This window comes from Dermacentor variabilis, chromosome 6 (genome assembly GCF_050947875.1).
Source record: "Dermacentor variabilis isolate Ectoservices chromosome 6, ASM5094787v1, whole genome shotgun sequence".
NCBI lineage: Eukaryota > Metazoa > Arthropoda > Arachnida > Ixodida > Ixodidae > Dermacentor > Dermacentor variabilis.
This window is the reverse complement of record NC_134573.1, coordinates 162,189,332-162,216,950: the sequence shown is the minus strand read 5'-3', so window position 1 is coordinate 162,216,950 and position 27,619 is coordinate 162,189,332. Positions and strand designations below refer to the sequence as shown.

The 27,619-nt window shown below is 44.9% G+C and overlaps 1 protein-coding gene across 1 annotated transcript in view; it reads right to left on the bottom strand.

Moving 5' to 3' along the window:
* Positions 1-27,619, bottom strand: part of LOC142586346 (uncharacterized) — a 59,302-nt gene that overhangs the window by 5,182 nt on the left and 26,501 nt on the right. The window contains exons 16-28 of the mRNA XM_075697596.1: positions 27,470-27,586; positions 22,954-23,093; positions 12,780-12,948; positions 12,331-12,459; positions 10,245-10,298; positions 8,253-8,371; positions 7,743-7,790; positions 7,324-7,441; positions 7,134-7,229; positions 5,078-5,220; positions 4,763-4,854; positions 1,738-1,814; positions 741-848 (exon numbers count right to left, since the gene is read on the bottom strand). Coding sequence (XP_075553711.1) covers positions 741-848; positions 1,738-1,814; positions 4,763-4,854; positions 5,078-5,220; positions 7,134-7,229; positions 7,324-7,441; positions 7,743-7,790; positions 8,253-8,371; positions 10,245-10,298; positions 12,331-12,459; positions 12,780-12,948; positions 22,954-23,093; positions 27,470-27,586 — 1,410 coding nt within the window. The remainder of the gene's footprint in view (positions 1-740; positions 849-1,737; positions 1,815-4,762; positions 4,855-5,077; positions 5,221-7,133; positions 7,230-7,323; positions 7,442-7,742; positions 7,791-8,252; positions 8,372-10,244; positions 10,299-12,330; positions 12,460-12,779; positions 12,949-22,953; positions 23,094-27,469; positions 27,587-27,619) is intronic.

Sequence of the window (27,619 nt, the reverse complement as noted above, 5' to 3'; positions counted from 1 at the left end):
TAGTGGCGACATGCAGTCCTACCTCTGCCTACAACAATGCACATGTGTAAATATAAACGAGTGTATTGTTTTGTCCGTTCGTTTGAGCAGGCCGCACTTTAATATGTATTGTTTGGCTAAGCGAGAAAGAGCAGACGGCCTCACACATGATGCCAACATCCTCAGCAAATAATAATAATAATAATAATAATAATAATAATAATAATAATAATAATAATAATAATAAAGATTACGCGCGTTGTTAGAGGACGCATGAAGGCGATATGAAGTTTTCGTTTCAAAGCCTAACGTTGACCTTGGCACTTCGTGCACAGAGGCGCGCAGACATTTTAGATTTTGTGTCACGGCTACTTGCATGTGGGAGCCACCCGACGTGACCGAATTCAACCAGCCTCCCGAACCACTAATAAGGAGCGGGTAACACAAAGCGAATACATGCTCCAGAATTCGACAGGAACCGCTTGAGTGCGTTTCAGGGAGACAGCAGACAGAGAAGCGTGTGGCAGACACCTCCAGCTTGCTTTATAAAACACGAGAAAACGATGCAGTGGAAACTGATACACTATACAACCTAGAAGGTAGCTTTACGAGACATCTTAGGGTGTTCAAACGTTTATTATCGGAACGTCTGAGTAACCACAAGACAAAGTGTGTTGTAGCGCTCTACGACAGACCGCATGTCAACGAAGTATACTCCCCTTTACATGGAAGTTATGGAGGGCCCAACAAAGCGGACTCACCTCAGTGTGAGACAAAGGTTTGCCGACGGAATGTATCCATTTGTCCAGTTCATCATCCGGGCTCGTTGCCGTTACCACAGGGCTTGCTTCTGTCGCGCCGTACAGAATCTGAAGTAAAAAAAAACAACAACAACAATCGCAGTAAAATGTTACAGAACGGGTGGGATAGTTTTCAGTATCACGTAGGCTCCAGCAGTAATATTAACCCTTTCGAAGTCCCCTGGAAGTAAAAATTGACTTTTTTTTTCTATAAAACGAACTTTTCTTGCGGCGTCTCGTAAGAGGAAAGTACCACATAATGGTGGTATACGCAAAAACATATCGCGAAATACTTTTTCGCGACAAGGTCAAGCGGCAGGAAGTTCTTCGCAAGTTTGAGCTAAGAGGAAGTTATGGGAACGTGTTCCACGCTCGGGAAAGAAAAAAAATGCGGTACTTATGCGGAGCTGCAGTACGATAAGTAGAAGACCACTTTTGTAATTTGGTAAACGTTAGTGGGAGTTCTACTCAGCGCAAGAGTCGGCTGAAAGGACAGGCTAGGAAAAAAAAGTAAAGCATGAAAAACAAAACTTGTGAAGCGGGCTTACGTGTGCCCGTGAGTCGTGAATAAACTTTACAAATATAGGTGTAAATTTTGTACAGTTGGCACCATACATTAAAAATTAAACTAAAATCTGGGGTCTCCGGTGCCAAAACTACGATATGCTTAGGAGGCGCGCCGTTTGTGTGCGGGTGATGGGGGGGGGGGGGGGGGGGGGAGGAAGGTTACTTCAGAATATTTTTCACCACCTAGCGTTTTTTAACGTGTACCTGAATATAAGTACACTAGCATTTATTGCATTCTGCTACCATCGCAATGTGGCCGCCGCGGCCGTGGTAGTATTCATGTATAACAGCACTAGCACATCGCTACGGATGACGCAAACAAAGATGTGTCTCCGTGAAAAATGACAATTTGTATATGCGGAAAGCAAATGACCGATTCACTTCTACCTACGAAGAATCGATGTGCGTTGAGTTCCGTCATCACTCTCTTAACAACCTCTGGTGGGCATGGTGATCCGGCCATGACGGCTGCGATAAACAATAGTGTAAGCTTTTCAGTATAGCAGACCACTGGCGTAAACTACAGTGTTTCTTTAGGTGCGCCAAACTTTTTGAAGACTGCCTATCGCAGATAGCACAATTCTAACGATTGATCAAAATTAGTCGATGAGGCGGCAATTACTTCCATGGGAAATTAGTATGTCCAGTTTAATAATTAAAGTAATTACGCAAATTAACTTTTTAATTATTTAATTTATGCCACATATTTCAATCTACGCATTATAGCCGCAGAGTTCGTACGGCGTATCCACATGGAACAATTCTCCGGACAGCACCAGTTCCGAGACAATTTTAAAAGTGTCCGACGAAATGCGTTCGTGTTCCAATCACTTTTTTTTAAGTACCGCTGTTTTATGCACTGAAGCACAAAAGTAACTAAAACACCAAAGCACTTCGACGGACACTGAAAACAAATATTTCTGAACTGGTGCTGTCCATAGAATTCATTCCAAGTGCATACGCCGTGCGAACTCAGCGGCTATAATACGTTATTGAAATACCTGGTGCAAAGGAATTCATTAACAAGTTAATTAGCGTAACAATGTTAATTATTCAATTGAACATTATGATTTCTCGCAGTATTGTCCGCCTCATCGAGTAACTTAGATCAAGGGTTAGAATCGCGCTATATGCCATAGGCAATCTTTAAAAAAATTGGTGCACCGAGACAAAAAAGCATCCTGTATACGACCTCATTCAACAGACGCGTTACAGTGGTGCCCTCGCGAAGTAGGCTAGGGTACGCGGACCATTAACTTCTGGTAGACAGGCTATTTAGCATCTTCCTCAATTGCACCAAACTAGAGCACTCAAAAATCAGCTTGGACTACCTAAAGAAACATGTGTTACTTCTGTTTAGTGTGCGCTTGTGCTTACGCTATGTATACTATGAACCGATACTCTACCTCAAACAAAATTTAAGAATATACTACCGTGCTGTCACGCTGGGAACTTCAGTTGATGCCGAAATGTGCAGGCAGCGGCGTCAATGCGTTGTTATAACTTATGCGCAGCTAGGAAGCTTTTGCAAGCTCTGTATTTTAAGGTAGGCGGTTGAGTGCATAGACTTTTATATATGACACCTTGGCATTATATGAAGAACTTCTTTATGAGCGTTCATAATAATACCAGCCAACAGACTAAAGTGAACTTTATATAGTCGACAACCCTGTGTAACAGTTAGGCAAGCGTGGTCCTAAGATTAAATTATGGGGTTTTACGTGCCAAAACCACTTTTTGATTATGAGGCACGCCGTAGTGGAGGACTCCGGAAATTTCGACCACCTGGGGTTCTTTAACGTGCACCTAAATCTAAGTACACGGGTGTTTTCGCATTTCGCCCCCATCGAAATGCGGCCGCCGTGGCCGGGATTTGATCCCGCGACCTCGTGCTCAGCAGCCTAGCACCATAGCCACTGAGCAACCACGGCAGGTAAGCGTAGTTCTCGGCCACCGTTATGAGGGATATACTCGGGCAGGCTCTAGTAACCGGTCGCCTAACCCACCACCCGCTTGTATGATAGTGCAGTTTTTCAAGCTTTCTTGACTGAAATTCACCAGGCCCCCGCAGCTGCGTGGCGCTGTGCAGCTACAAGGATAGCTCCAACCGTAAAGTATGAGTGTATAGAATTCGGCACGAACTTCAATACACCGACGTCAACTGAGAGCACGGCCAAGGCGCGGCCGTGCCGAACACTAATCGTAGCGCTTTAGTGCTGCGCTGTTTCAACAGTTGCTTAGTATGCTTAACCGAATGGGTACAGCTCACCCACAGCCAATTATCAGTTAATATCAGTTAACTGATGAGCCATACGTTACAGGCCTAAAGCAGTACAGGCGGCAGAAGTCTTTCCTCGAGCCACGGTTGAGATGCCGGGCAATGGTGGCCGCGAAAACATGAAGTGATCTCACGGCCAAATGCTATAGCGCCCGTGAGACCACACTTCGGTCGTGATAGATGACCACTCGGGATCTTTACAATAGTGTATAAACTAAATATCACAGCATGCGAGCCGCGCTTTTTGGTTTTCTGCTCTCTTTATCGTGTAGTTTGTTCTTGGCGGAATCCGGAACGATGCAAAGCGTGACAAAAAAAGTTTGCAGCTCTTGTCAGTGCCTCTCCCCATCCCCGCGTTCGCCTTGCCGCTTTATTGTTTGACTTCGCTACTGGTGTTTGCTGCTTTAATTTTTTTTTACATTCACTACCATAAGAGGTCTCGATTCAGTCTCTGACCATGGGACCTCCTTCTGTAGACACAAATTTTTGTAATTCATTTTATGCCTAAATAAAACCACTTCTGACACTGACTCTGAACGACGCATTCGCGGTCTAGGCGCGCAAACATCCCAGGGTCTTCGACCCGTCCCGTTGCCGAGAGCCAAGTTTTCGTTTGCTAGGTCGTAATATGTGGCGAACACGTTATGTATGTCACAACTCACTGATATCTGTAGTAAAGTGCGCGCGATCAACGAACAGTTTCTACGTGCCATTTCGCTCTCCAACTTACTCTATGCTTCACAATAATGGAGAGGAACGCAAAATTGACTTGCGTCCTCGAAGAGTTGCTGGAGTTATGTATAAGGTCAATAGAAACAGTTCATAACCGTGTGATTTCGCATTTCTCATAAACTTGTTGACAGGGCGCCTTGATTTCACGGACAAAAAAAAATGGCTAAACAAATTTGAACGTGACCAAGGAAGATGAATGTACGTAGAGCACAAACGACAAAGGCGAGAAAACGTTTCTATAATTGCTACTCGTAACTCAACACATTCATTGGGAACTGGAAGATTTACAGGTGCGGTGAATTGCCCTCTGCAGTGACCTAATGGTCAGCACAAATGGCCGACTTCTCGAACGTCGTCAACTGCAAGTCGCGGTCAATTAAAAGCGATGTTGCGACGCCATACCTACCTCTATTCACAGAGGAGACGTTGTATTGACCACTTTGCAAATGATGTAACATATCTATGTACATGGTGGGCGTTCCGTAGAGATGAGTGCATCTGTAGCAGAATGAAAAAGTAAGACACTCAAAGCAATTAGTGCGGAATGTTGCCTCTGAAAATAGGCATAAGTATGAAACAACTGAAACGAAGTTGAAGCAAGTCGAGAAGGCAGCCTATCAGAGCAACGTTAGTAAATCTGTATTTTTACATTTCTCGCATGCATTTTCCAGTTATTTACACGTCGACCCCGAAGCCAAGGCATTAAAATTGTGTATAATACTTCTCATTTTGGATGCAACTCAGTGAGGCTTCCGCCTTGAAGCCAGGAGCTGGAAACACAAGGGTGGACCCATAGAGCATTGCCGCCATCGTTCCGCCGACGCATCCGTAACAGTGAATGAGGGGCACGTTCAAGCAGATAACCTGACGGTGAATTGAAACGGTAGTGGAGAGAGTCAAGCCACGTAGGATCTGCGACTTCTGAGCAGAGCTAATGAACGGTTACGAGCATAGCTGAACACGAGCGGAGCATATCATGCGGTTAATCTTTAGAGTCTGATCATTCAACAATTTTTGTGCGACAAGAAAGTGATATTAGTTCTTGTAAACGTTGAGGTCGCTTGCTCAACTTACCAAGTGATGTAGCTTAACTTCTGCACTAATAAGGTTTCAGAAATCGAGCATTATTCCTGAAAACTACTTTTTAAAAAAATTTATTGTAGATGCGACCTACTTGATAGAATCTATATTAACCGAGTTTTTCCCGAATAATCTGAATTAACTCCCAAGCAAGGATACACGTGATGCTTGAAATTGTATTTCATTTCGAAAGTCTTACAGATTCTGCATGAATGCAAGCGCAAGTTCACACGGCATCGTCGTATGCGACGTGCATGCAGAGATGATTGCAGGTTCATGCGACGTTTTGCAAGTGATTGATGGAAGCATTGTGAACAAAGTTTTTATGTAGAGAGAAGTATTAAATATAGCGATGCATTCTAATACTTAGACGCCTCAAGCGAACACGTTTTCAATCACCCTTGTCATGTCACCTTCGCCCCAGCGGAGACCTTCAGTCGAGTCTATCCGGGGAGACGTCCTTTGTCCTTTGCAAATGTCATTTGTCCGGTAACTATCCTTCGTGTATTTCTTCTCCGCGTCACATCTGTGTGAGAAACCCTCCCACTACGCCTATACCGCGAGACATCGACGCTACAACCGGAAGTGGCAGGAAAGCCACGTCCCCAATGGTACACCTGAGCGACTGCAATGAGATAGCATTGTCAGGATCGGTTTGCCTGCAAGATCGGCTCGCATTACAAACCGCATCGAAACCCTCGCGTGCACGCCATGACCACATTTGTGTAATAATTGGCCCACCATGTCCCAAACCTTTGCTTGCTGTCTCCGGGATCGGCCCAGTGTTGATAACATATCCGTTCTCGGCGCAATTTGATAACTTGATCTCCAGGATCACTCCAGATTTTATTAAACATATTTTAGGATTGGCCTAGTTTACTATTACGCTGTCTCAGGAATCGCCTTAGATTTAAAAGAAAGATTGAATTAAATTTTGTATTTTTACGTGCCATAACCACAGTATGATCATGAGGCATGCTGTAGTGAAAGACTCCGAATTTTGACCACCTGTGGTTCCGTAACGTGGACCCAGCGCCCGGTACAAGAGTTCTTCCTCTCTCCTACCCAGCGTTTCGCTTCTTGCCACTGGCTTCGTTTGTGTTCTTTCGCATCGGCACTAGTTCATGGACAAGTCCAGCGTGAGAGCCGTCAGCCAATCATCTCTAACGAGCGCTCATGAAGTCAGGCACGTTATCGTCCGGGTGCAGTATTCTCCGTTGCATCAACGGAGGAATGGTAGAAAGGTTTGATTCATGACTGGGCCATCTGCAGGTCAGGGGTTCGAATCTTCGCGGGGCATGGTCACTTCTTTATAAAATTAGGGCAAATCACTGTGGCATTCCAGCGACTGGTGCCAATTGCGGCGAACATCAAAGTGACTAGGAGATAAGCCCATGAGAGGTATCGCTGTAAAAAAATATCACTGTCCCAAACACAGCTCGCCATCGGACTAGCGAACTACATGGTGCTGAGATGTGGGAGGGTTTCGTTTCCTATCGTCAGCTGAAAGTACGGACGCACTAGCCATCGAAGCCAAACGTTTTGTTGAACGATATGCATCAAAATATATATGCAATGTTGTCACGAAATTCGAGTTAGAAGATAGCTGCAAGTCCAAGATCATTTAAGGTTGTCAGGATAAGGACGCAGCTCGCTTTCCCGCCGCCCAGAGCGGCATCAAAGACACGGAAACTCACCTGGTTGTCCAACTCCAGCCTTTCGCCTATGAGGTAGCTGTTGTTGACGATATTGAAGTGAGACAACTGCGCTGCCTTAGGCTTGCCTGTTGTGCCCTGCGGAACGAAGTCTTGATCGAAATTGACCATAACCAATTTGCTCAGCGCCGTTTAGGGACAAAAAAAAATGTAAGAAAAAGCGTTTTCTTACCGACGTGAACTGCAGATTGACGGGATCGTCGAACTGCAGCCTAGATGAGATTGCATGCATGTCTTTGAGGTGTTGGTTGGTAACGGACTCCATGAGGTCAGCGAACGTCACCGTGCCCCTGCAGAGAAGATATCTAAGTATCCTAAAATTCCGCTAGAAATCGCAATAGGAGGACTACAACAATGAATGGAACAAGGTAACACAACTTCTAAGCATGCACGACTAAACATGAAACGAATCTAAATCAGTGAAAAATCTAATGAACTCTTGCGGGCATCTTTCAAGCCAGATGAAGCGGACCTTTTTACCGTAAAAGATGCAAGCAGACGTCCCTAGCCGTCTGGATTTCACTCTACCTAAATCGTCTATTGTCACGAGTAGAAAAAAATCAATGAAAAAAATCCACGTTCCATGCTTACCGTTTCCTTTCATCGCTAATGCCGATGACATGCTTAAGCTTGGGTAATCTGAAATTGGAAGCAGCAGGCCATAAAATTAATCGTCAGGCTTAAATGTTGACACTGGGACACAATAAATATCTCGCGGCAGCTGTTAACAAAAATAAATGTGCAGGCCCAGGTTAACGTGCCAGATGAATAGAGCTAGCCCATTATAGCCGTGGCATTCTCTTACGATAGGCAGCTTTGGCGTAATATACGAAGCAGGAGTAGGAGCCTGAACTGCGCATGCACAAGAAGTTCTGTGCGCAGAAAATGTACGTATACTACTATGATTTGTAGGTAAGCGTTTTGTGTACAGGACATTGCACTGCAAGCCTACCTGTACAACTCAACGCTGATTCAAAAGCTTCTCGTCAAGACATTTTTCAGGTTATACTCGTACGTGACGTGCTCGAGCGTGCACAAGCGAAGGCAGGTATAGCCGTAAAGGCATTGCGTTTGACAGCGTGGAAAGAGGTACAGACGTACTTTGCGCTTCTCAGATCTCCAGGAGTCGAAGATTCCAGCTCGGGAGCTATTTGCAATAGCATCTTGTAGTAGTCCTGTCTTGCAAACCGTGCAGAAAAAATGACGGCCTCGCACCCTGTCTGAAACGGTTCGTGCAACACTTATACTGCATTATAATACGGAAATCGTAAATTTTGGCACTACTGTAAGAAAAGACAAATCGAAAAAGAAAACTCGTAACTAACTGGGCAGACCCGTTTAACACTGGATTTTTCTGGATGGAAGCAATAACTGGCGCCTCGAGCTCACTATCTTTATTTTTTTGTGATGCTTGCCCTTGCGGCATAGTTGTTTACTTAAATTGAAGTGCTGAGGTCCTGCTCATGCAGAAATTGCAGTAGTGGCTTCGCCAACATATCGTTCATGAGCCAGCGCCTAAACGGTCTGCCTCATCCGCTTGTAACTTCGCAACTCTTACCCCCGTATTCTCAAATGATCCTCGACTCGAAGCTCTTGCTCCAACCCACCGAGTTGAGCACAGCGCATCCCCTCGGCTGATGATCACGCTCTGCGCCTCAAGAATTGCGCTCGGGTTTCAATGAAGCGTATGGCGACCACTTCTGTCGAGAGGTGGCGCTGCCATCCACTTTCTTGAGTCGAGGGTGGAGTGGCGAGTGGAGAAACGTGCTAGAATACGGGGGATCTTTCTCGACCAGACCTCGTTCCTGAGCAGAGCGACAAGTGGTGAAGTTTCGAAATTATCAAGCATTCAGCATGCAATTAAAGAAAGCTAACCTCCTACAGCATTGAAGTGACAGTGCGCTATGCATAACCTTAGAACGACAGAAAGCTGAGCTAGTTGGTAAGGATTCATTATGCAAAAAAAAAAAAAAAAGAGGTGAGGCGTGCAGACAGGACACAAGAAAAGTGGACAACTCGAAGGCCGGCGTTCGTGTTGTCCAATTCTCATGTGTCCTATCTGCACGCCTCACTTTTTTTTTTTTGCACAACCTTGTCTTCTTTAGGCGGGTAGAGGTTGGGTAATGAAAAAAAATCTATTGGGATGTTCTTCCCAAAATCACAAAGCAACTAGGCAAAGACTCGGCGCCACTCGTTGCTTGTACAAGCCTAAGGAAGTGACGTCCTTTTAGTGCAATGTCCGACTAAGGAGTAACGTCAAAGAGGCACTTAACCTACTATGGAGCTTCGCGCGCGAAGCTTTCATAGTGAGCTATACATAAATCCCTTCCCCTAAACAATTTCTCCATATAGGCAGAGAGTCATCATTGAAAGATATTATTCTATCGCTCTATGCGACTGCTACCTTCGACGTCACAAATTGCGCTTCTGCTCCGAAATTAATTGAAAGAGCTACGTCATTAAAAAACGCTAGCAATTGGCGTCGCTATCTTTTCAAGAACAATTGACGGTCGTGCAATAAAAGAAATGGCACGAGCTGCAGGAAACAAAAGAGAAATGATGAACATGTTGGCGCTGCCATGCTAGCGGATACAAATCTACAATACACGAAGGCTTATTAGATAGACCGCTTTCGAAACGTAGCAAAAATGTTGCTTCAAGGTTAGTTAGGTCACATCGAAAGGGCGGAGCTGCAGCGACGACTTTTCAAGCCGTCGGTGGCACATGTCTACTGTACTCTACAATCACATCACTCCGTCCCAGTAAAGTTCGTGATTGGTTGGTCGTAATCGACCATGCTGTATTGCGCTGAAATACGCAGTTCTTAGCGTAAGCAAATACAAAACACGAGAAGTGTCAAGGGCGCTACAGCTAGCACAGTTTTTCTCGTTTCATTGCCACTCGGTTAAACACGACTAATTGTATGATACATTACTTGACGACATGGCTCCAGAAACATCTCTAGTACGACCGTTGTTGACGCGTCATGTGGTTGTTCTTAACAAAGGTATAGCCACTATGTTTCTTTTATTCGCCTTGATCGTTGCCGACGCTAAGTGTGTGGAAGGGGATTATAAAGATAGCCCTGCTTACCTTCTGCAGGGTGTATTCAAGTTCAGGAACTTGGTAAGCAGTGTTGATGTTCACCTGTGAGAACACAGAGTTAGAGAGAGAGAGAAAAAAAAACAAATTGCATGTTCTGGCAATTTACGCAAATTATTGATACAGTGAGAGCCGAAGGTTCTTCAGCTAGTCTTCACAGCTAGTGGCGTTCAGTGCAGGAGTGAAACGGTACACAGTTTTCATCCACGTCTCGTGCACATACTCATTCGTCGGATAGATATTCTAAGAAGCTACTGGATTTCTACCCACATCACTTGTAATATTAAAAATTCGCACAAAAATTTTAGAACATTCAATGTTATAAACAAGAGTTTGGTTTATCTTGTAACTTTTCTTGATAAGATTTTAAAGACTGAAGCTAAATTCACGCAAACAGCCGCACAGGATCTTGGTTCGAGTGCTTCGCCAGTGGCGGAGCTTGTCATTAATACTTGCCACAGCACCGTTCGAATTCGTGAAATAACTATCACTACGCGCAGGCAGCCACGACATTTGTTTCCGTGTGTTTCACACAGCCATCAGCTATGCGATGGATGACATAAAAGGAATGAAATTGGAAAGGACGTGGTGACTATGCTCCGATTCCCGCCAGACCATCGAAGCTATAAGAATATTAGGAGTGTCAGTTCTTCGGAGCAACAACACCACTGAGCGCAGAATGGTTATGGTTTCGCTTGTGCCAAAGAACAGCTCATTTGCCTGCATTGAGCGAGGAAGTTTCTATAGATATAGCAGACAGAGCGTCTGCAACGTCCACACATATTCTCCTTTCTTTTTTCTTATTCGAGGAATGGCGACGCGACCAAGTTTACACAGGTTCTGCCCACTTGAACAGTGTTACTCCTGAACCTTGTATTTATTTATGGTTTTTGCCTTGAAAGATATTTTTGTATACTGCTTGTGACGGTGTGAAAGGGAGAAACCCAACACCCACTCCGCTGCTTCGGCGAGTACCACGACGGCTTGACTTGCCTGTAGCCCTTGAAGGTCGTTCCACCGACCGATACTGTTGGGCAGCAGATTACAGTGGAATTGTAAAAGCAATTTTCACTTATTTATGTCTGGTAGATGTCTGGGTATGTCTGGTAGAACCAGGCTGATATATATATATATATATATATATATATATATATATATATATATATATATATATATATATATATATATATCAGCCTGGTTACGCCCACTGCAGGGCAAAGGCCTCTCCCATACTTCAACAACCCCGGTCATGTACTAATTGTGGCATGTCGTCCCTGCATACTTCTTAATCTCATGCGCCCACCTAACTTTCTGCCGCCGCATATATATAGTCATATCATAAGAAGCCAACAAACAATGACACCAAGGAGAACATAGGGGAAATTACTTGTGCTTAATAAACGAAATAAAGAAACGATAAATTAATGGAAATTAAAGTGGATGAAAAAACAACTTGGCGCAGGTGAGAACCGAACCCACAACCTTAATAATAATCGCTGTCACATGGCTGGCGGGATGAAGAGCGCTGGCAGTGGGCGCGAGCACTCTGTGCTACCTTTCGCTTCATCGCGTCACAGACACTTGAGATCACGTGACTTCCAACATAGGTGCGCGGGAGCACAGCGCGCATCAAGACACCGGCCATCTCGGCTCATCCTTAGAGACTTTGCACGCACTGCAGATTACTTCAAAGATGCGGTGTGTGAGCTGCGAACGGGTTCAGCAGCGCGGTCAGTCCATGCGCCGTCACGCCGGGGCTAGTATAGAGGCGATATGCCCTAGCGTCCCCGGCCTCTAGCGCGCGCTTGATCACGTGACCTCCAATAGTGCGCGAACGGGAAAGACGGTGCGCATCAGCCACCATCCCTCTCGGGTCATCCTTGCACGCTTTCCCTCGTACCGACAGCAAACGATGCATGATAAGATCCTATCACACTTGGACTTTGCACGGAGCATATCATGGCGGCGGCGAAAGTTCGCCCGGAATGTACATATAATCGCCATTGAATAAAATTATAGTTATACATAGTAAGCACGTATTGTGCCATCGGCACGATGGCCTTCAGTGCACACTCACCAGGACCAATCCTGCCCTAGCAGTTGCGAATTGCACGACCGGCCATTCGTACATGTTCGGCGCAATAATGGCGATCTTGGAGCCAACGCGGAGCTTGAGAGACACGAGGGCGGCGGCGAGTCGGTCAATCTGCGAAGAACGAAGGAACAGACGTTGCTGTGCCACCTCGCGTGTTCTGCACAGTCTCTGATGCCTTACGCCTATATATATAGTTGCGAAGCAGTTTTCATGGTCTCTAGTAACAGCGCCTGGCCACGTTCATCTGCTTAAGAAAAAGCTCATGCTGAGTCATGACGAGTTCCTCGCGCATAAGCACCATGTGCGTCTGCAAACGAAAATCACTTGGTTCCTTTACTGGCGAACGCGGAAATGTGAAATACAAGTACTAAACAATTGTTTCCTCTTTCTTTCCTCCTTCGCGAATACGCAACGAGCAGGCCTCCACTTACGTCTTTCTTGTACTCTGAGTAGGTCTTCCTGATTGACTGGTGACACGACACGATGGCGACCTTGTCTCCGTGCTGGTCCGCGGCCCGGTCGACCACATCGCCCAGCGTAAGCGGAAGCAACGGCTGCTTGCCCGTGGTGTGGTGATAGCTGAGGCTAGTGAGCGATCGCCTGCAAGCGACAGGGAGGCGTGCACGTCAATTCAATTCTACGCCACAGTAGCACATCCCGCATATGCACTCTTTTTCCCAGTCTCCTATTTCCTCCCACCTAATTTAAGTGCAATTGTCAGGCTTCTGAAGAGGCACGCCACGCCGCAAGTACCTAGACAGGACGGTGATTTCTAACTATACTCCGTTCCTACATAGCAGTCAACGCTGTGGAGGCTAGAGAGACTTCTTGCAGTGGCTTCGTTTGCACTTGAATATAGTTCCATGTTTTTGGGGGTTTTTTTACCGCAATTGTGCGCAACTTTTTTATAAAGGGCTCAGTATTGGATGAAACAAGTTTGAATCTTTAGAAACAAACACACCGTTCTATACGACTTCTAATGCACCGTTTTAGATCATTTTTATTTTTGTCATTCTTTTCGGGTTTCTTTTTTATTAGCAGCCCGTCGCGATGAGTCTGACGTGCATGCTGGCGCGAGCGAACGCTGTTGGCGCGCAGCGAAACGCAGACGGAACGCGAGGCCATCAAACGACACAGTCCTCCTGAGAAAAAAAAAAAAAAAACATTGTCTGATATACATCGACAGTTCCAACTACTTTTTACGCATGAATACGTCAGACAGACTTTCCAAGTTTTGTTACTTCTATGTCGCGCCTATCGGACTGGTATACCATATCACATGACGGACGCGGGTATACAAATTCATCTGTTCACACGCGTCTCGCGAAGTTCTACAAGATTGCGCGAGTGAAATGCATCAGTCCTTTTAACGTTGGCCCAACTGCACCCAATAACAAGCGACGTGGTCATAGGTAGAGACCTGCCGACTGAGTTCAGCGACAGCGAAAGTTAGCTTATAATAATAATAATAATAATAATAATAATAATAATAATAATAATAATAATAATAATAATAATAATAATAATAATAATAATAATAATAATAATAATAATAATAATAATAATCATTATTATTATTATTATTATTATTATTATTATTATTATTATTATTATTATTATTATTATTATTATTATTATTATTATTATTATTATTATTGTGATCCCGTGTTAGAGAAGGCATCCTCTGACTGCGTTTCTCCATGTCTTGCCTCTTATAGAGAGCCACTTCTATAGTTTTATACCTGAGATTTGTGACTACCCGCATTCCTGCTCAATGGTTTCTGCTCCATGAAGTGCGCTAATACTCTCACTGAGTACCCAGGGCATGTGCCACTTGGTCACTGGGTATGCGTCACTCTTGAACGAAAAAATAAAAGAATAATAAAGACGATGCGCGACAGCGTTTAGTCAGGCTACTCGACGTTCCTCGTCAAGGTCTCTAATCAACACTGTGCACTTGTACACAGCACAACTCCGTCTCGGTCTGGTTACTTCAATCATTGTAATCATCGCAATAACCATCACAGTAACCATCATAACACAAAGAATATCCATCACCAATTACACACCCATAATAAGGAATATTGCTAATCGCCTTAACGTCGTCACTAATCTCCAAAGGACGGATGCGCAGTCAATTCTCTCTCTCAAGCTTAGCCGAGTTCCCTTTATAAGCGGTTAAAGAACGTGTGTTCTTAGGCGCGTTACTCAATTAGCCCCGAAAAACCTTCTAAATACATTTGTCGCCACTAAACCGTGATTTGCTTCGAAATTAAAGAAAACAAAAAAAATCAGGTAAAGCTAGAATGAAAGGTGATCCCTTGGGGGATAATTAATGCCGCTTTAGCAGAAAACGGTGCTGTCTTACGATTTCATGAACGCCAAGAACAAGCACCGACCAACCATGTATCCGCAGTTGATAGCGCACAGTCGAGGCTCTGTTGTCACAACCCTGCTGTCCTGTATCTCTCTCTCTCTCTCTCTCTCTCTCTCTATTGTTGCAGCCAATAAGCTTCAGGTGCCGTGGCTTCTCGCCAGTTCGGCTCCCATCCATGACACTTGGTTTCCTGAGCTAAGGCAATCGGAGATGCCGCCGTTCTTGTTTTCCGTGAACGTCAGCAGCCACCAATGCGGTGGTTTCCAGTGATGGAACACTGCCCTGTTGCTGCTATTTTTGCGCTTTATTTTGTTTGATCGGAACTGAATCGGCGGCGCATTTGTTAGAACACTTAGTGTCCACGCCCTAGGCGTAAAATGACTACAATCCTGGGTTTAGCCAACCTATCATCTTCATCCGCCCTGGTTGATTAGTGGCTACGGTGTTGGGCTGCTAAGCACGACGTCGCGGGATCAAATTCAGGCCATGGCGGCCGCATTTTGTCAGAAAGAAATGCGAAAACACCCGTGTACTTAGATTTAGGTGCACGTTAAAGAACCTCAGATGGTCCAAATTTCCGGAGTCTCCCACCACGGCGTGCCTCATTATCAGATCGCGGTTTTGGCGCGTAAAACCCAACAATTTAATCTTTTTTTTTAGATCTACATCGTTGCGCACGCAGTCCTGCCACGCAGTAATTTTTCTGCCTACTTCCATGGTTATTCCGATCACAAGATCGGTGGATAGATTCCAGTAAGCAATGGAATTCTGAAGACGGCGAAATGAGGAAACACTCCCGTAATTTGCATTCAGGTGGGCATATAAAGATCACAGGGCCGCCAGTTTAAGCCGTCATCCTCCGATACGGCACCTCAGCCACTCAGACGACGTAGAATTTCCGGGAGATCTAATCGGCTGATTATCCCATAGCTATTCCATCGAACCAGGTCTTGCCGCGCCACTGGGCGATCTCCAAGGTTGTCGTTACGCAAGGCTTCACGATTTTGACTCCGTGGCACGAACTGAAAAAAAAAACTGTGTCGCCGTTTTCCAAGACTCTCGGCCACAAAGGCACATCTACTGCGAACAATAACACAAGGTGCTCTGAAAGGCGCTGAGCGCTGATGGCGTTTTTATGACTGCAAAACGCTAACGACGAGATCACACGCAAGGTATGAAATCACTTATAGAAGTTTTGTCACTTGGCAAGTAAAGCTTAATTTTTGGCGTCACGCAACGTCTGCAGCGTGATATAATTCGTCATGGTTCTTTTTTTTTTAATTAATTGTGTGTGTAGGAAATGTTGGCATCGTGGGTGGTGCTTGCTACACCTTCTCTCCTAGGCAAAGAGCACATATCAAAAAGCGCTAACGCAGGGCTCACATCAAGTTCAAATTGACACAATGTGCGTCACGACATTGATAATTTGCACAACATGCAAGTAATGTCATTTAAGATTATGGAGCAGTCACTTGCAGGTCACTTGTATATCAAGGAAGCAATGTCTAGAATAAAATATACACAAGGTTAATTGCATGTATACAAAGTTTCTTGCGTCGCTATGTGATATAGTTGTTAGACGGGTCTCATTTTCAGTGTAGGCCGCGCCTACTAAACTGCCTGTCTCTGTGTTGACTGGAATGCCAAGGGTGACTAGGAACCCGAAAAAAAACTATTCAATCCAATTCGAACGTCCTCTGTTTCTTCATAGAGAGTTGGCAGATTGCACATCTGCATAAACCTGAATGTAATCCCTATAGGTAAAAATATGTCACAGCGTTAATTGTTTCACAGCTGTTTCTGCAAGGTCCCATTTACGAGATATGCCCAGTACTTTGAGTCCTCTGGAATTGATAGCAACCATGGGGAATATCCGCTCCTGCTGGCCAGAACTTATTCTTTGGGACACTATCTGTATACTTGCTTTCTCGCGTGTCCATGGGCACAGATTTTATCATTTAATTACTGAAGAAGCGCTGACCGGCATGCTGCGTTGTCAGGTGAAAATAGTGGCCGCATGTCTCCACACATACCAGTGCCCGAAAGGAACGTTGGCGAGCATCTGCAATTTTTATTTTTTATTTTATTTTATTTAGGAATGCTGCAGGCCTTAGAAGGCCCAGGCAGGAGGGGATAGGTACATACAAAAAAGAAAAGACAATAGATTGACGAAGGAGTAAAAAAGAAGCTCCGGAAAAAATGTAATAGAAAATACAATTGCATAATGAGTAGAGCACCTAAATAATGCATAGAGAGTGGCAGATACAAATTGAAACACTGTTTCACAAGCACAATTCCAAAGCACAGGAATGTAATAGAAAAAAAGGAGTGCATACTTCAACATTACAACGCGCAAATCAATAAATATTGCGCAACGATACAAATTGAAACGAGATTTCGTAAGAACAAGCACTAATATTAGATATTAATAGACGCTGTTGAGTCAGTGCTGAGAAGTTTGTTATAGGGTAGGCTGTTCCATTCCGTTACTGTTCGAGGGAAAAAGGAAGACAAAAAGACATTGGTTCTACCATTATAAGGCGTTAATGATGCAGCGTGGCGATGTCTTGTTGGGCGGGCAGTAAGGGGTGTTATATAAGGTTCGGGAGAAAGAGATAGTTTATTGTTACTCAGTAAGAAGAGAAATTTAAGTCTGTGAATTTTTCTTCTTAGTTGCAAAGAATGAATATTGTGCTCAGCCATTAACTGAGTTGGGGAATCACTTGAGCGATATTTAGAGAAGATGAACCTTACTGCTTTACGTTGCATCATTTCTAGCGCATCGATGTTAGTTTTAGTATAGGGATCCCATACAATAGCTGCATACTCGAGTTTAGGACGGACAAGAGAGGTGTAGGCGATAAGACGGGTTTCAGAAGGAGCGTGTTTTAATTTATGCCTGAGGTAGCAAAGCTTCTTAAAAGCCGAGTCGCAAAGATGAGAGATGTGCGAGTTCCAACTAAGGTTACTGGCTATTGTAACACCGAGGTTCTTATATTCATTCACCTCCGTAAGAGGTTTGGATGCTAGGCTATAGGTAAATGACAATTTATTAATTTTTCTAGTGATCTTCATAAATACGGTTTTATCAATGTTAAGCTGCATATCCCAGCGCGCACACCAAGCTAGTATGTCTTGAAGGTTAGAGTTTAGAATAACTTGATCTTGTCGGCAAGTGATCTCATTAAAGAGGAGGCAGTCATCAGCAAATAGTTTTATTTGTACGGGTTGAGTAACAGTGTCTACAATGTCATTGATATATATGTTAAATAATAATGGTCCAAGAACACTACCCTGGGGAACACCAGAAGTGACAGGAAGGGTGCTGGAAGTGCAATTATCAACTACTACGAACTGCGTACGGTTAGAAATATAAGCGCGAATCCAATTTACGAGATGTGAAGGAATGTTGAAATGTTCAAGTTTTTCTATTAGCTTTGCGTGCGATACAAGATCAAATGCTTTCCTGAAGTCCAAGAATATGATGTCAGTTTGCCCTGATTTGTCGATAGTGCTAGCAAGAATGTGAACTACAGTGGTTAATTGGGTTACAGTGGAGAGGCCCTTTCGAAAACCATGCTGCATAGGAGATAGAATGGCTCTATCATCGAGTAATTTATTGATTTCAGAAGCAATAATATGTTCTAAAAGTTTGCAACAAGATGAGGTTAGTGAAATGGAACGATAGTTTGCCACTAGTAATGGATCGCCTGTTTTTAGTATCGGAACAATACGAGCAGAAAGCCAGTCGTTAGGAAGCACCGCCGATGAAAGGGATGCACGAAATATAATTACGAGAAAGCGAGATAGCATTTCAGCGTACCTGTGAAGAAACACGTTTGGTAGGTTATCAGGCTCAGGAGATGATCTTGTTTTAATATTCAGAAGCACAGAAAAGACGCCAGACAAAGAAATAAAACTAAAATCATCGTTGTGTGCTACGCCATTCACACGAGGGCAAACGGGCGAGTTCGAAAAGACGCTGTTAAAATAAGCATTGAAGTGAACAGCGATATCTTGTTTAGCGACGACAGGATTGCCCTCATGCATAATATGGTCAACTTATTTACTTTTTTTACTAAGATAAACCCAAAACTTGGAAGGAGCAGTTCTGATGAAGTTAGGAAGGGTGAATTGGTAATAGCGAAGTTTAGCAACACTGATAGCCTCATTTAATTTTGCTTGGTAGGGTTCTACTATGTCACGAGAAATACCCTGTCGTCTTAGTCGCTTGACCTTTCTCTTTATGTGCACTACGTCACGCGTCATCCAGGGAGTAGCTCTATATGTTTTCTTGATTTTATTTGGAATAAAGTTGTCAATACAGTGCGTACAAATATTCTTAAGTTCATCCCAAAGTTGAACGGTGTCAAGTCCCCCAAAACCGCTAAGACGAAAGTCAAGACAATCCAGTATGCTCTCATCCCTGGCGCGTGAAAAATATTTTACAGTAATAGTTTTACAATGACTAGATCTGAGAGGATCAAGGTAGCAAGAAAAAGCCACAAGTTCATGATCAGAAATGCCATGTTCAACAGAGACAGAATAATTATCTAAAGTCCGGCTAATAAACACAAGGTCAAGTATTGAGGCAGAAGTAGTGCTAATTCGTGTTGGCCCAGTAACCACTTGCTGCAAGTTGTGCATCGAGATTATGTTACAATTACTAAAGCCCCTGCCGTTGCAGGTAACTGAATTCAGCCAAAAGCAGCCGAGAGCTTCCCCCGAGGATCCGGATAGATTATGAAGTACCAGGGCAGAATACGCTATTCTTTGCCGCATGACTGCGCTGTGCACACGAAGCAATGATAATGATGAACAGCCCCATTTTGTTTTCGCAACGCGTTGCAGAACATTTATCGCCGCGTTCATGTTCTTTCTTGCGTACATGAGCTGTTCATGTTATTCCTCTGTCAAGGACAACAACTAAGAACTTGTGCTGCCGAACATGATTCAGAGCTTCCCCACTTACTACGAGACTTGAACTTTTTGGGGAGTTTTCTTGTGAATGGGAGAAGAGGATTTTTGAATGTAACAGCCACGCCTCTAATAATTAAAGAACTGTTGACGGCATCTAGGTCTTGTTGCAGATTTTACTCTATAAAATGGATGTTTGATCTCAAGATTTATATGCGCAGATTTTCAGCATAGATTGAGTGGCTCAGGGAGACGGGCAAGGCACTAGGAAACCGAGACGTAATACGATTGAATAGAAAAGGACGTGACACACTTCCTTGCAGAATACCGTGTGTCACCTACTCCTTGCTCTTTTCGTCAACTGCGTTGATGAATACTGTCCTTTCTTTTAGAAAATTTGCGATACAACGCAGAGATCTGCCAGAGATGCTTGACTGAAGCAGGCCGTCTAGAGTGTATCTACTTAGTGTATCTAAGGCCGTGACTTAGTGTATCAAGGGCCGCTTAATACCAAGAAATACAGCAACAGTAATTTTTTCCACCTGGCCGTTCGTGCTCTACATGCGTGACCATAGTGATGATTACGTGCCATGGTGCAACGACGTCTGCAGAAACGCGCCACTTTACTGGACAGCTTCTGGTCATTTCCGCGCCACCACTGAAGCCTGGCATGAATCAATTTTTTATATTGTTCTAGAGGTACAGCTTGACTTTACAGAAGCAGTCATGGCATTACTATATATAAGCGCTGTTTATGCTATCGCCAAGTCCAATGTAATCACACTGATGAAGGCCAAGTTAGGATGAAGTGTTTTAATACATTGATCACGCGTCGCGAAGTGTCCGGTGCACAAAACAGCTCAGTTTATATGCGCACTTGTGAAGTGAAGGTAGCATACAAAGGCTACTACAGTGTGAATGTTGCTGAGTTGATCAGCACCAACATTGCCCCAGAGAGGCTCTCTTCGTAACATACCACGGTAATGTTACAAAGTGCAATTTCCTCACCACAGCTAGGCTTGTAAAGTGCGAAAGGATCACTGGAAAGCCTAGGAAATTATGTGGCAATAGCAGCCACACAATCAAAATGGCAATGCTGTTGTCTTTGCAGCTTTCGTGATTATTCAGCTCAATTTGCGCGAACCGTCTTTATGAACCACCGTTACCCAGAGAAGTCTTAATAGCTTCGAAGCGCGCGGTACATATGTTATGAAGTGTTCTAAGTGCAGTGTAGCGGCAAGGTGTGCGCATGCAGGCCGTGACAATCGGTTATCCCCACAAAATTCGTCTTTTACGGAATGACAAGCACCTTACAAGCACGCAGAATTCATGTGCAGCGCTGCTATCCGTGGAAGCCATGCGATCAACTATCGCGCCTTCGGTGCATACTACTCTCGTCACAACAGCGTGAAGCAAATGACAACTTCACGAGCATTGTGACTGACAAGCTCTGTCACATTCTATGCTGCACAGAACCAAGTACGCACTTCGAAATGTAGATGACTGTTGCCGTCCCTTTGAAACGGGGCGACAGCAGGTGGTCACCTAGCCTCCTTGAGATAATCAGGTATGCACGCCCTCGCTTTCTTCTTTTTTAATATCTTGCGAACTTCGACAGCACGGCATGTCAGCAGTTTTGTAGTGACGAGAAAAGGCGGGCTCGGCGACAGTATGCACGGGTGCTCAAGGCGATTCGCAGTTCCAACGTATACCGCAGCTTGTTGCAAATAGGGTCGCAAGCCCCAAGGGTAGCGTTGGCCTGGCGGCCTGGGGCACAGCTGGAAGCATCCGAAGGTCCTGGCAAAGGATGAGTCGACTGCTAACAGAACAACTTGTTTATTATAGCATCGCAAAAGAGCGGCCGGTCAGGTCGACCGAAGTGGAGAGACGGGAGAGCCCGTTACTCGACGGAAGAAATCGGAGCCTCTCTCTTGGCGTTCGGGGGCAGCTGCTTTTATACTCTCGGCGTCGAGGGCAAGAAGGAACGGCTCGGGATGGGGCGCACGTGACGGCGGCGCGCGGACACGTTGAGACGAGTAGTGGCGCATCCGCCGGGCCGGCGCCGCTCAGACCTCCTCGCTTCACAGTTGGGGAGCTCCTCTCCCCGGCTGCCGCGCTTTGACAAGCATGGGCACCAACATGCACACACACACACACACGCACACACGAAGACACGTGGCATTGAAACATGCCTGGACGCGCTTGGCGGGAAGCGTCGCGGCAGCGCTGAACGGGCCAAAATGTCCGCCGCTTTGAACGAAGCCCCGGCGTCCGTTGCATCCGCGCCGGCTATACCGCGCGTCGTAGGCGAAACGTAACAAGCGCTGTTCTTTTCATGGGTGCTCGTCGCCGTTTAAAGGCCGCTAACACGCCATGCGGTCGAGGCTCGCACGATATTACAAAAAAAAGCAAGGGTGCTCATACATCGCAGTCTAGCATTTTGCCTATCTCCTTGATAGTTCTCTTTTCATTAAAGACTCTACAACTATATTGTAGATACCTATGCCTGTAAGTAATCCGGTCCTATCAATCTGTTCCCTGCTTTTTCTCCACCAAAAGTCTAAACTTATCTCGCTTATCTCGACTGCTGACCAGTTAATGCTTCCACCCGTTTTGAATCTCAGCGCGCCTGTGAGGTGGACTTTTCCTACGGGTCTTACTGAGTGAATATCTTGGCATTCCATTACGGTGTGCCGAGTACTGAATATTTGTTACTCTATGCTTTTGTTTTCAGGTATCAAGTTCGGGCCTCAAATAGCAAGGCACTGCTTTATGTGTTATCGTGCTGATTTTCCCTCCCGATTTCTTTCTTGCCGTATTCGTAATCCTCCATTCTTTTTCTTTTTCTCTCCCTCCTTTGACCCCACTGTACCATCTTCGTATCTCTCATTTTCTTTCTGACGACTGCGGCTTGTCACTTTACGCTTTCAATTACCCTGCACTTCGTTGTCAAAGTTTGTCGACCCATTCCCCCATTCCGTGTCCACGCTTTCGAGGTACAAATATTTGGGCATTTTAGCCGACCGCTTCTTTTCATCGGTGTTCCTCGCGATTCTTTCTTCAAGATAAATTTTGCTCCGCGCCTCTCTGACTTCGAAAGAGACGCAACCCACGTCGTACAGAAAAATTTCCTCAGCGCTCAGCACGTGGGGATTTCTGAGACGCATCGCAGCCGAAACCGACCGTCTCAACTCGAATGACAGCAATGTACGGGTATCACGGTACGTATACACCGCCGTGGGCGCATCGCCGCCGCAGTTACAAACTATAAAGTAGCGGAGCTGCCACTTAAGACACGTTTCTTCACTCACCTCTGACCGCCTCCGACCAGCTTCTTGTAATCAGCAGCTCGCCGGGGATTGAGGCGCGATAGGAGCCGCCTCGCCTCGAAAGCGGATCGCAGTGCGTTCGCGTGCTTGCAGACTTGCGCCATTTTCCTTTTGCCGCCGTTTCAACGTGAAGCCACGCTGCTTCCCGAAGTTGTTTTTAGAGCGGCCGCGCACCCCTCTGTAGCAACGCGACAGCACCCCCGGTCCGGTCGGTCGCTTCTGGGCTAGTGCCTAGTGCGGCCAGCTGAGCAATCCGAGAGGTAGCGGAGGAGGAGCGGAGGAAGGGCGCAAAGCGTCCCCATGGCGTCCGTGTTCCCGTGGCTGCGCAGAGAGGGACTCGTTTCGCTTTTCTTCTGCGCAGAGGAGGAGGATGGCGAGGAGGAGACGGTGCGTGCCGACGCGATAAGCGTCCCCCAAATGCATGCAGCAATTTGGTCGTTTCGTGTCAAGGTTTCTCCGTTGTCGAGCGTGGCTTCGCGTAAGTGGTCCTGCAGCGTATCGTGGATGACGGTCATGGACGTTTGTGACAAATGTCCGAGCCTGCGTAAAGACTGGAACCCGTACGTTAATGACTACAATGTAAACAGCGGCGTACGAGGACGTTGTTTCTTGAATGCTGCCAGCTTTCTCTTTTTTCTTAGGTACATGTACTGCCTTTCAACGACACAGTAAAGAGTTACCGCCCAAACAAAATCGAACTCATGCATACTTTGTTGCACCAGACCCCGATCTTCTCTGCTGACCGCCTCTTCGTCGTTTCGTCTGTGGCGTCGTTCCCAATCGGCTTTATGTTAATGAACGCAGAATCTGTTGAATGAAGCGCGTTTTGTTTATTGTTTTAAATTTTAGCATGAGCACGCACGGATGTCGTGCACAAAAACGATAAGGAAGAAAGGGGATTACTTAAATTTAAATGAGCGCTCACTGCTGAATGCGCAGTATTGGGATGATACAGAGTATTCGGCTCTGAGCAGCGATTCGCATATGGATGCGGAATATTCTAGTTAGCATTAACAACTATGCATTACTTATCTTATTTTAGTGGATACTGTCGATGTTAGCAGATCCGTTCCTGCATTCAGAAAGGAGGCAACATTACTTTTTCACCCAGGTTGAAGAAGCCGCGTTGCCATTCTGCAGTGTTTATATCCTTAGTATGTCCCTGTAACCTGCACTGTTTAAGGTGTTACTCTTCTTATATTTTCTCTGTACTGGTTATATGCTACCATTGCCCATAGCTTGTGCGGGGATGGTAGAAACGCTATCAATTTATTTCATGTAATTCATGTACTTATTACTTTTTCGGAGTATATATGACAACTTGTATTGTTCTGAATGGATCCTGTTCGTATTCGCCAGCCACCCCTACTATCTGGTTTCATGACCCGAGGTGCATACATAGGCCTCATCAGGAAAGCACGCTTTGCCTCTTTCCTTTTGTCTCACCTCGTTGGCATGATACATTGTGTATGTATAGATGTGGGAATGAAGTCACGTCAAAGCTTTGCTGCAACACATGACAAGTGGCGCACATGGAAGCTGATATAGTGCAGGGGAGTATCTTGAGCAACCTGGACCCGGTGTGTCGGCGACTAGCGCTACAAATATCACCAGAACTATTTAGAACGGAGACAACCTCCTCTTTCAGCAGACCACGTGCTCTCATAAAGTAGTCGAGTACTGTTGAGCCCATTATCGGCACGTATCGAGTAGACCAGCACATGTCAGCGTCTATGTGAGCATATGTGCCTAGTTAGAGTCTTGAACCTGTCATTTATACCCCTCTCCGCCACCCCGGACGGTAGCAAACTGGATTTCTGTTCTGACATAATTCCCGAACCTCTCTCTCTCTTTCTCTCTCTTGTCGCTATCCGAAGAGGAAGCCTTTGGCACACGTGTTATGTAAGAACACAGTTCGTGTCCACAGGCTTGTGTGCTGCGGCCCAGAACCAGTCGGCCACGTGGTTTCCAGTTGTACGTTGTGAAGTCTCTGCAAGGGAAATCATAGCGGAGGGCAGAGGTCTAATTTTTCATCCCTGCGGTAAGACTGCGGCTGCTTAGGTCGACAATCAACGAGGATGCCTTTAATGTGACCCTTCCTATTGAGCACCTGTCTTTAAATAAAGTAAGAAGAGGAAGAAAAAGAACAAGTAGGACAAAAATAAAAAGATGAACAAATTGTCCCATGAGTGTCATTTCACTGTCCTATTCTCTAGCTTAGTAGACACAATTTATTATAGGCAAATGCAGAGAGCCTTAAAGCTCGGTAATAAAACAGGTCGGTGAAGTAAACTACTGGCGCATGTGTTGCGAGCTTTGTAAAATTTTTTGTAACATTAGCAGCTTTAGATTTTGCCTTGATAACTTCGCGCTTTCCTGTTATATTCACGGGTGCACACGTCGTCGCTGGCAGATTATATGCGACCTCTCGAAGTACGCTATCAAGTGCAAAACGAAGCTTTTCTAACAAAAAAGCACTATAAAAAAGTATCTCAGGCAGTGTAGATAGATAAAACGGAGACATACACCGCGCCATCTTCATTGCCCCCCCCCCCCCCCGACGCAGCGCACGGAGGGAGTGCTAGGCCGACGACAGCCCTGTCATGAAATGTGCAATTTGACTTTCTTTTCCCCCACGTCCTTGCTAGCGATGTCGAAATAGTGTTTTCTTTCTTTTTTTTCTTCTTTAAGCTGAGAGCCCCTGAGAAACCCGTTCCCGTCGCTTGCGATTACTCGGCCATTTAATACCAGTATAGGAGTACTTAGGCGAATTATTATTATTATTATTATTATTATTATTATTATTATTATTATTAGTAGTAGTAGTAGTAGTAGTAGTAGTAGTAGTAGTAGTAGTAGTAGTAGTATTGACGTCCGTGTCAAACGTTAGTGCCTGGAGGACGGTTCACGTGTCTTTTTTTTTACGGACTGCCATCCAAACGATGATGAACAAGGAAGCTATACATTGACTGCTGTGTCCTGGATGCTTCAGAGGCGTGAGACGTTTTTCTGTAGCCGTCGCTGTATGTTTCCGTCCAGAACAAGAAACAGATAATGCACCTTTTTGTGATACTGTGTCGTCCCCTTGCGCACATAAGGAGAATTTGTATATAGGGGTTGTGCAAAGGCAAGGATGACGACTGATATCTCTGCTAACGACATGAGAAGAAAATAAGGAATAAACAAATGACAGAGACACGGACAAAAGAAAGTAGGAACACGGAAAAAATGTCTATGAAGGGAGGCCAACTCAGTTTTCTGCATGAAAGTTAGCAAGGATCTATGGGCCCGGTCGCGTTCAACAGCACTCCCTTTCGGAAACAGACAATCGTCAAAGGCCGTACACTTGAGTCCAGTCAGTCCTACAATACAAAGCAGAGCGGAATAAGACACAAACGCTAACGCTGGCTGTACATATTTTGCTGCAGAATGTACACGTTTTAATGGGATATAAAAACATTTCACGTCGTATGAGGACAGGTCTTTACTAAACAAAAAGAGGAACACAACATGATGAGAACTTTCGGGATAATGTACTTGTTAAAAATGGGGCTTAAAAAATGAAAAGAAAGAGATGTAGTCACCTCAGCAAGTTCTAAAGCTTTTCAGATGAACTCAATTTCTCTTACGAAATCTGTGTGTACATCCTAGTATTGCGAGGATCGATCACCCTCCTTTTTTTAAAGCTATGTTTCTCTTATTTTTTTTCCCCACATGAATTGTACTGAGGTTCTAATTCGGTTCAATGAAACAAGGGCTGACACGCGCGATTCCACCAATTCTTGGCCAAATAGAAATCGGGTGCAATAATTTCATCGACGCATGCTTAGCGAGGTAGGTGATAAGGAGCCCCGGAGGTCCATATGGCTTTTCTTATGTATATGGCCGAAAATCGCTGCCTCTGGTAGGTTTGTACAGCCCGAGTTCTGCGTTTGCATGTGCGGGTATGAGTAATGGTACTCTCTTAAACATATATTAGTCACTTACTGAATGTTGCAGAGATTATATCCTACGTGTACATTTAAGCAAGGGCTTCTGTACATTCGTTTTCATCAATGTTCAGATACATTGGAAGCTCGACTATGTGTATATTATATTCATTGTTGCTCGCAAGTTGCATATACCGTACATACCTAGCTGTGTACTTCTGTGAAATTGAAAAGTGTTCCGTCTGAAGAAATATATGTATCTTCATTTGTGCATGAACTTCAGGGGAGTCGAATGTGACTTCTGTCTTTTTTTTTTTTGCGTATTTCAAACTCATGCACGCGTTCTTTATATTTCCGATCTGCTTTACTGCCTCCCCATTTTATCCTGACTAACCTCTACATCGGCTCTGCTGGAGGCGAAAGTGATGCAGAATTTTCCCTTCATTAAGCTCGTTGTTATGTTATAACGCGGATGTATACGACAGAAACAAGGTCGCTTAAACAATGTGACAATACACTGTGAACATTTGACACTTTATTAACGCACAAAGAACGTTGGAGAAGACTCATAAGTGTAGTATCTTTCGACTCTCTTCCCTCATGACATGTTTCTGGACCTTTCCGGATACTGTCTTGGGAAATTCGCTCACAAAGAGTACATATCTTGGAATCTTGTAGTGGCTCAGCTGCAAAAGAAAGTACGTTTCGGACGAGAAGCG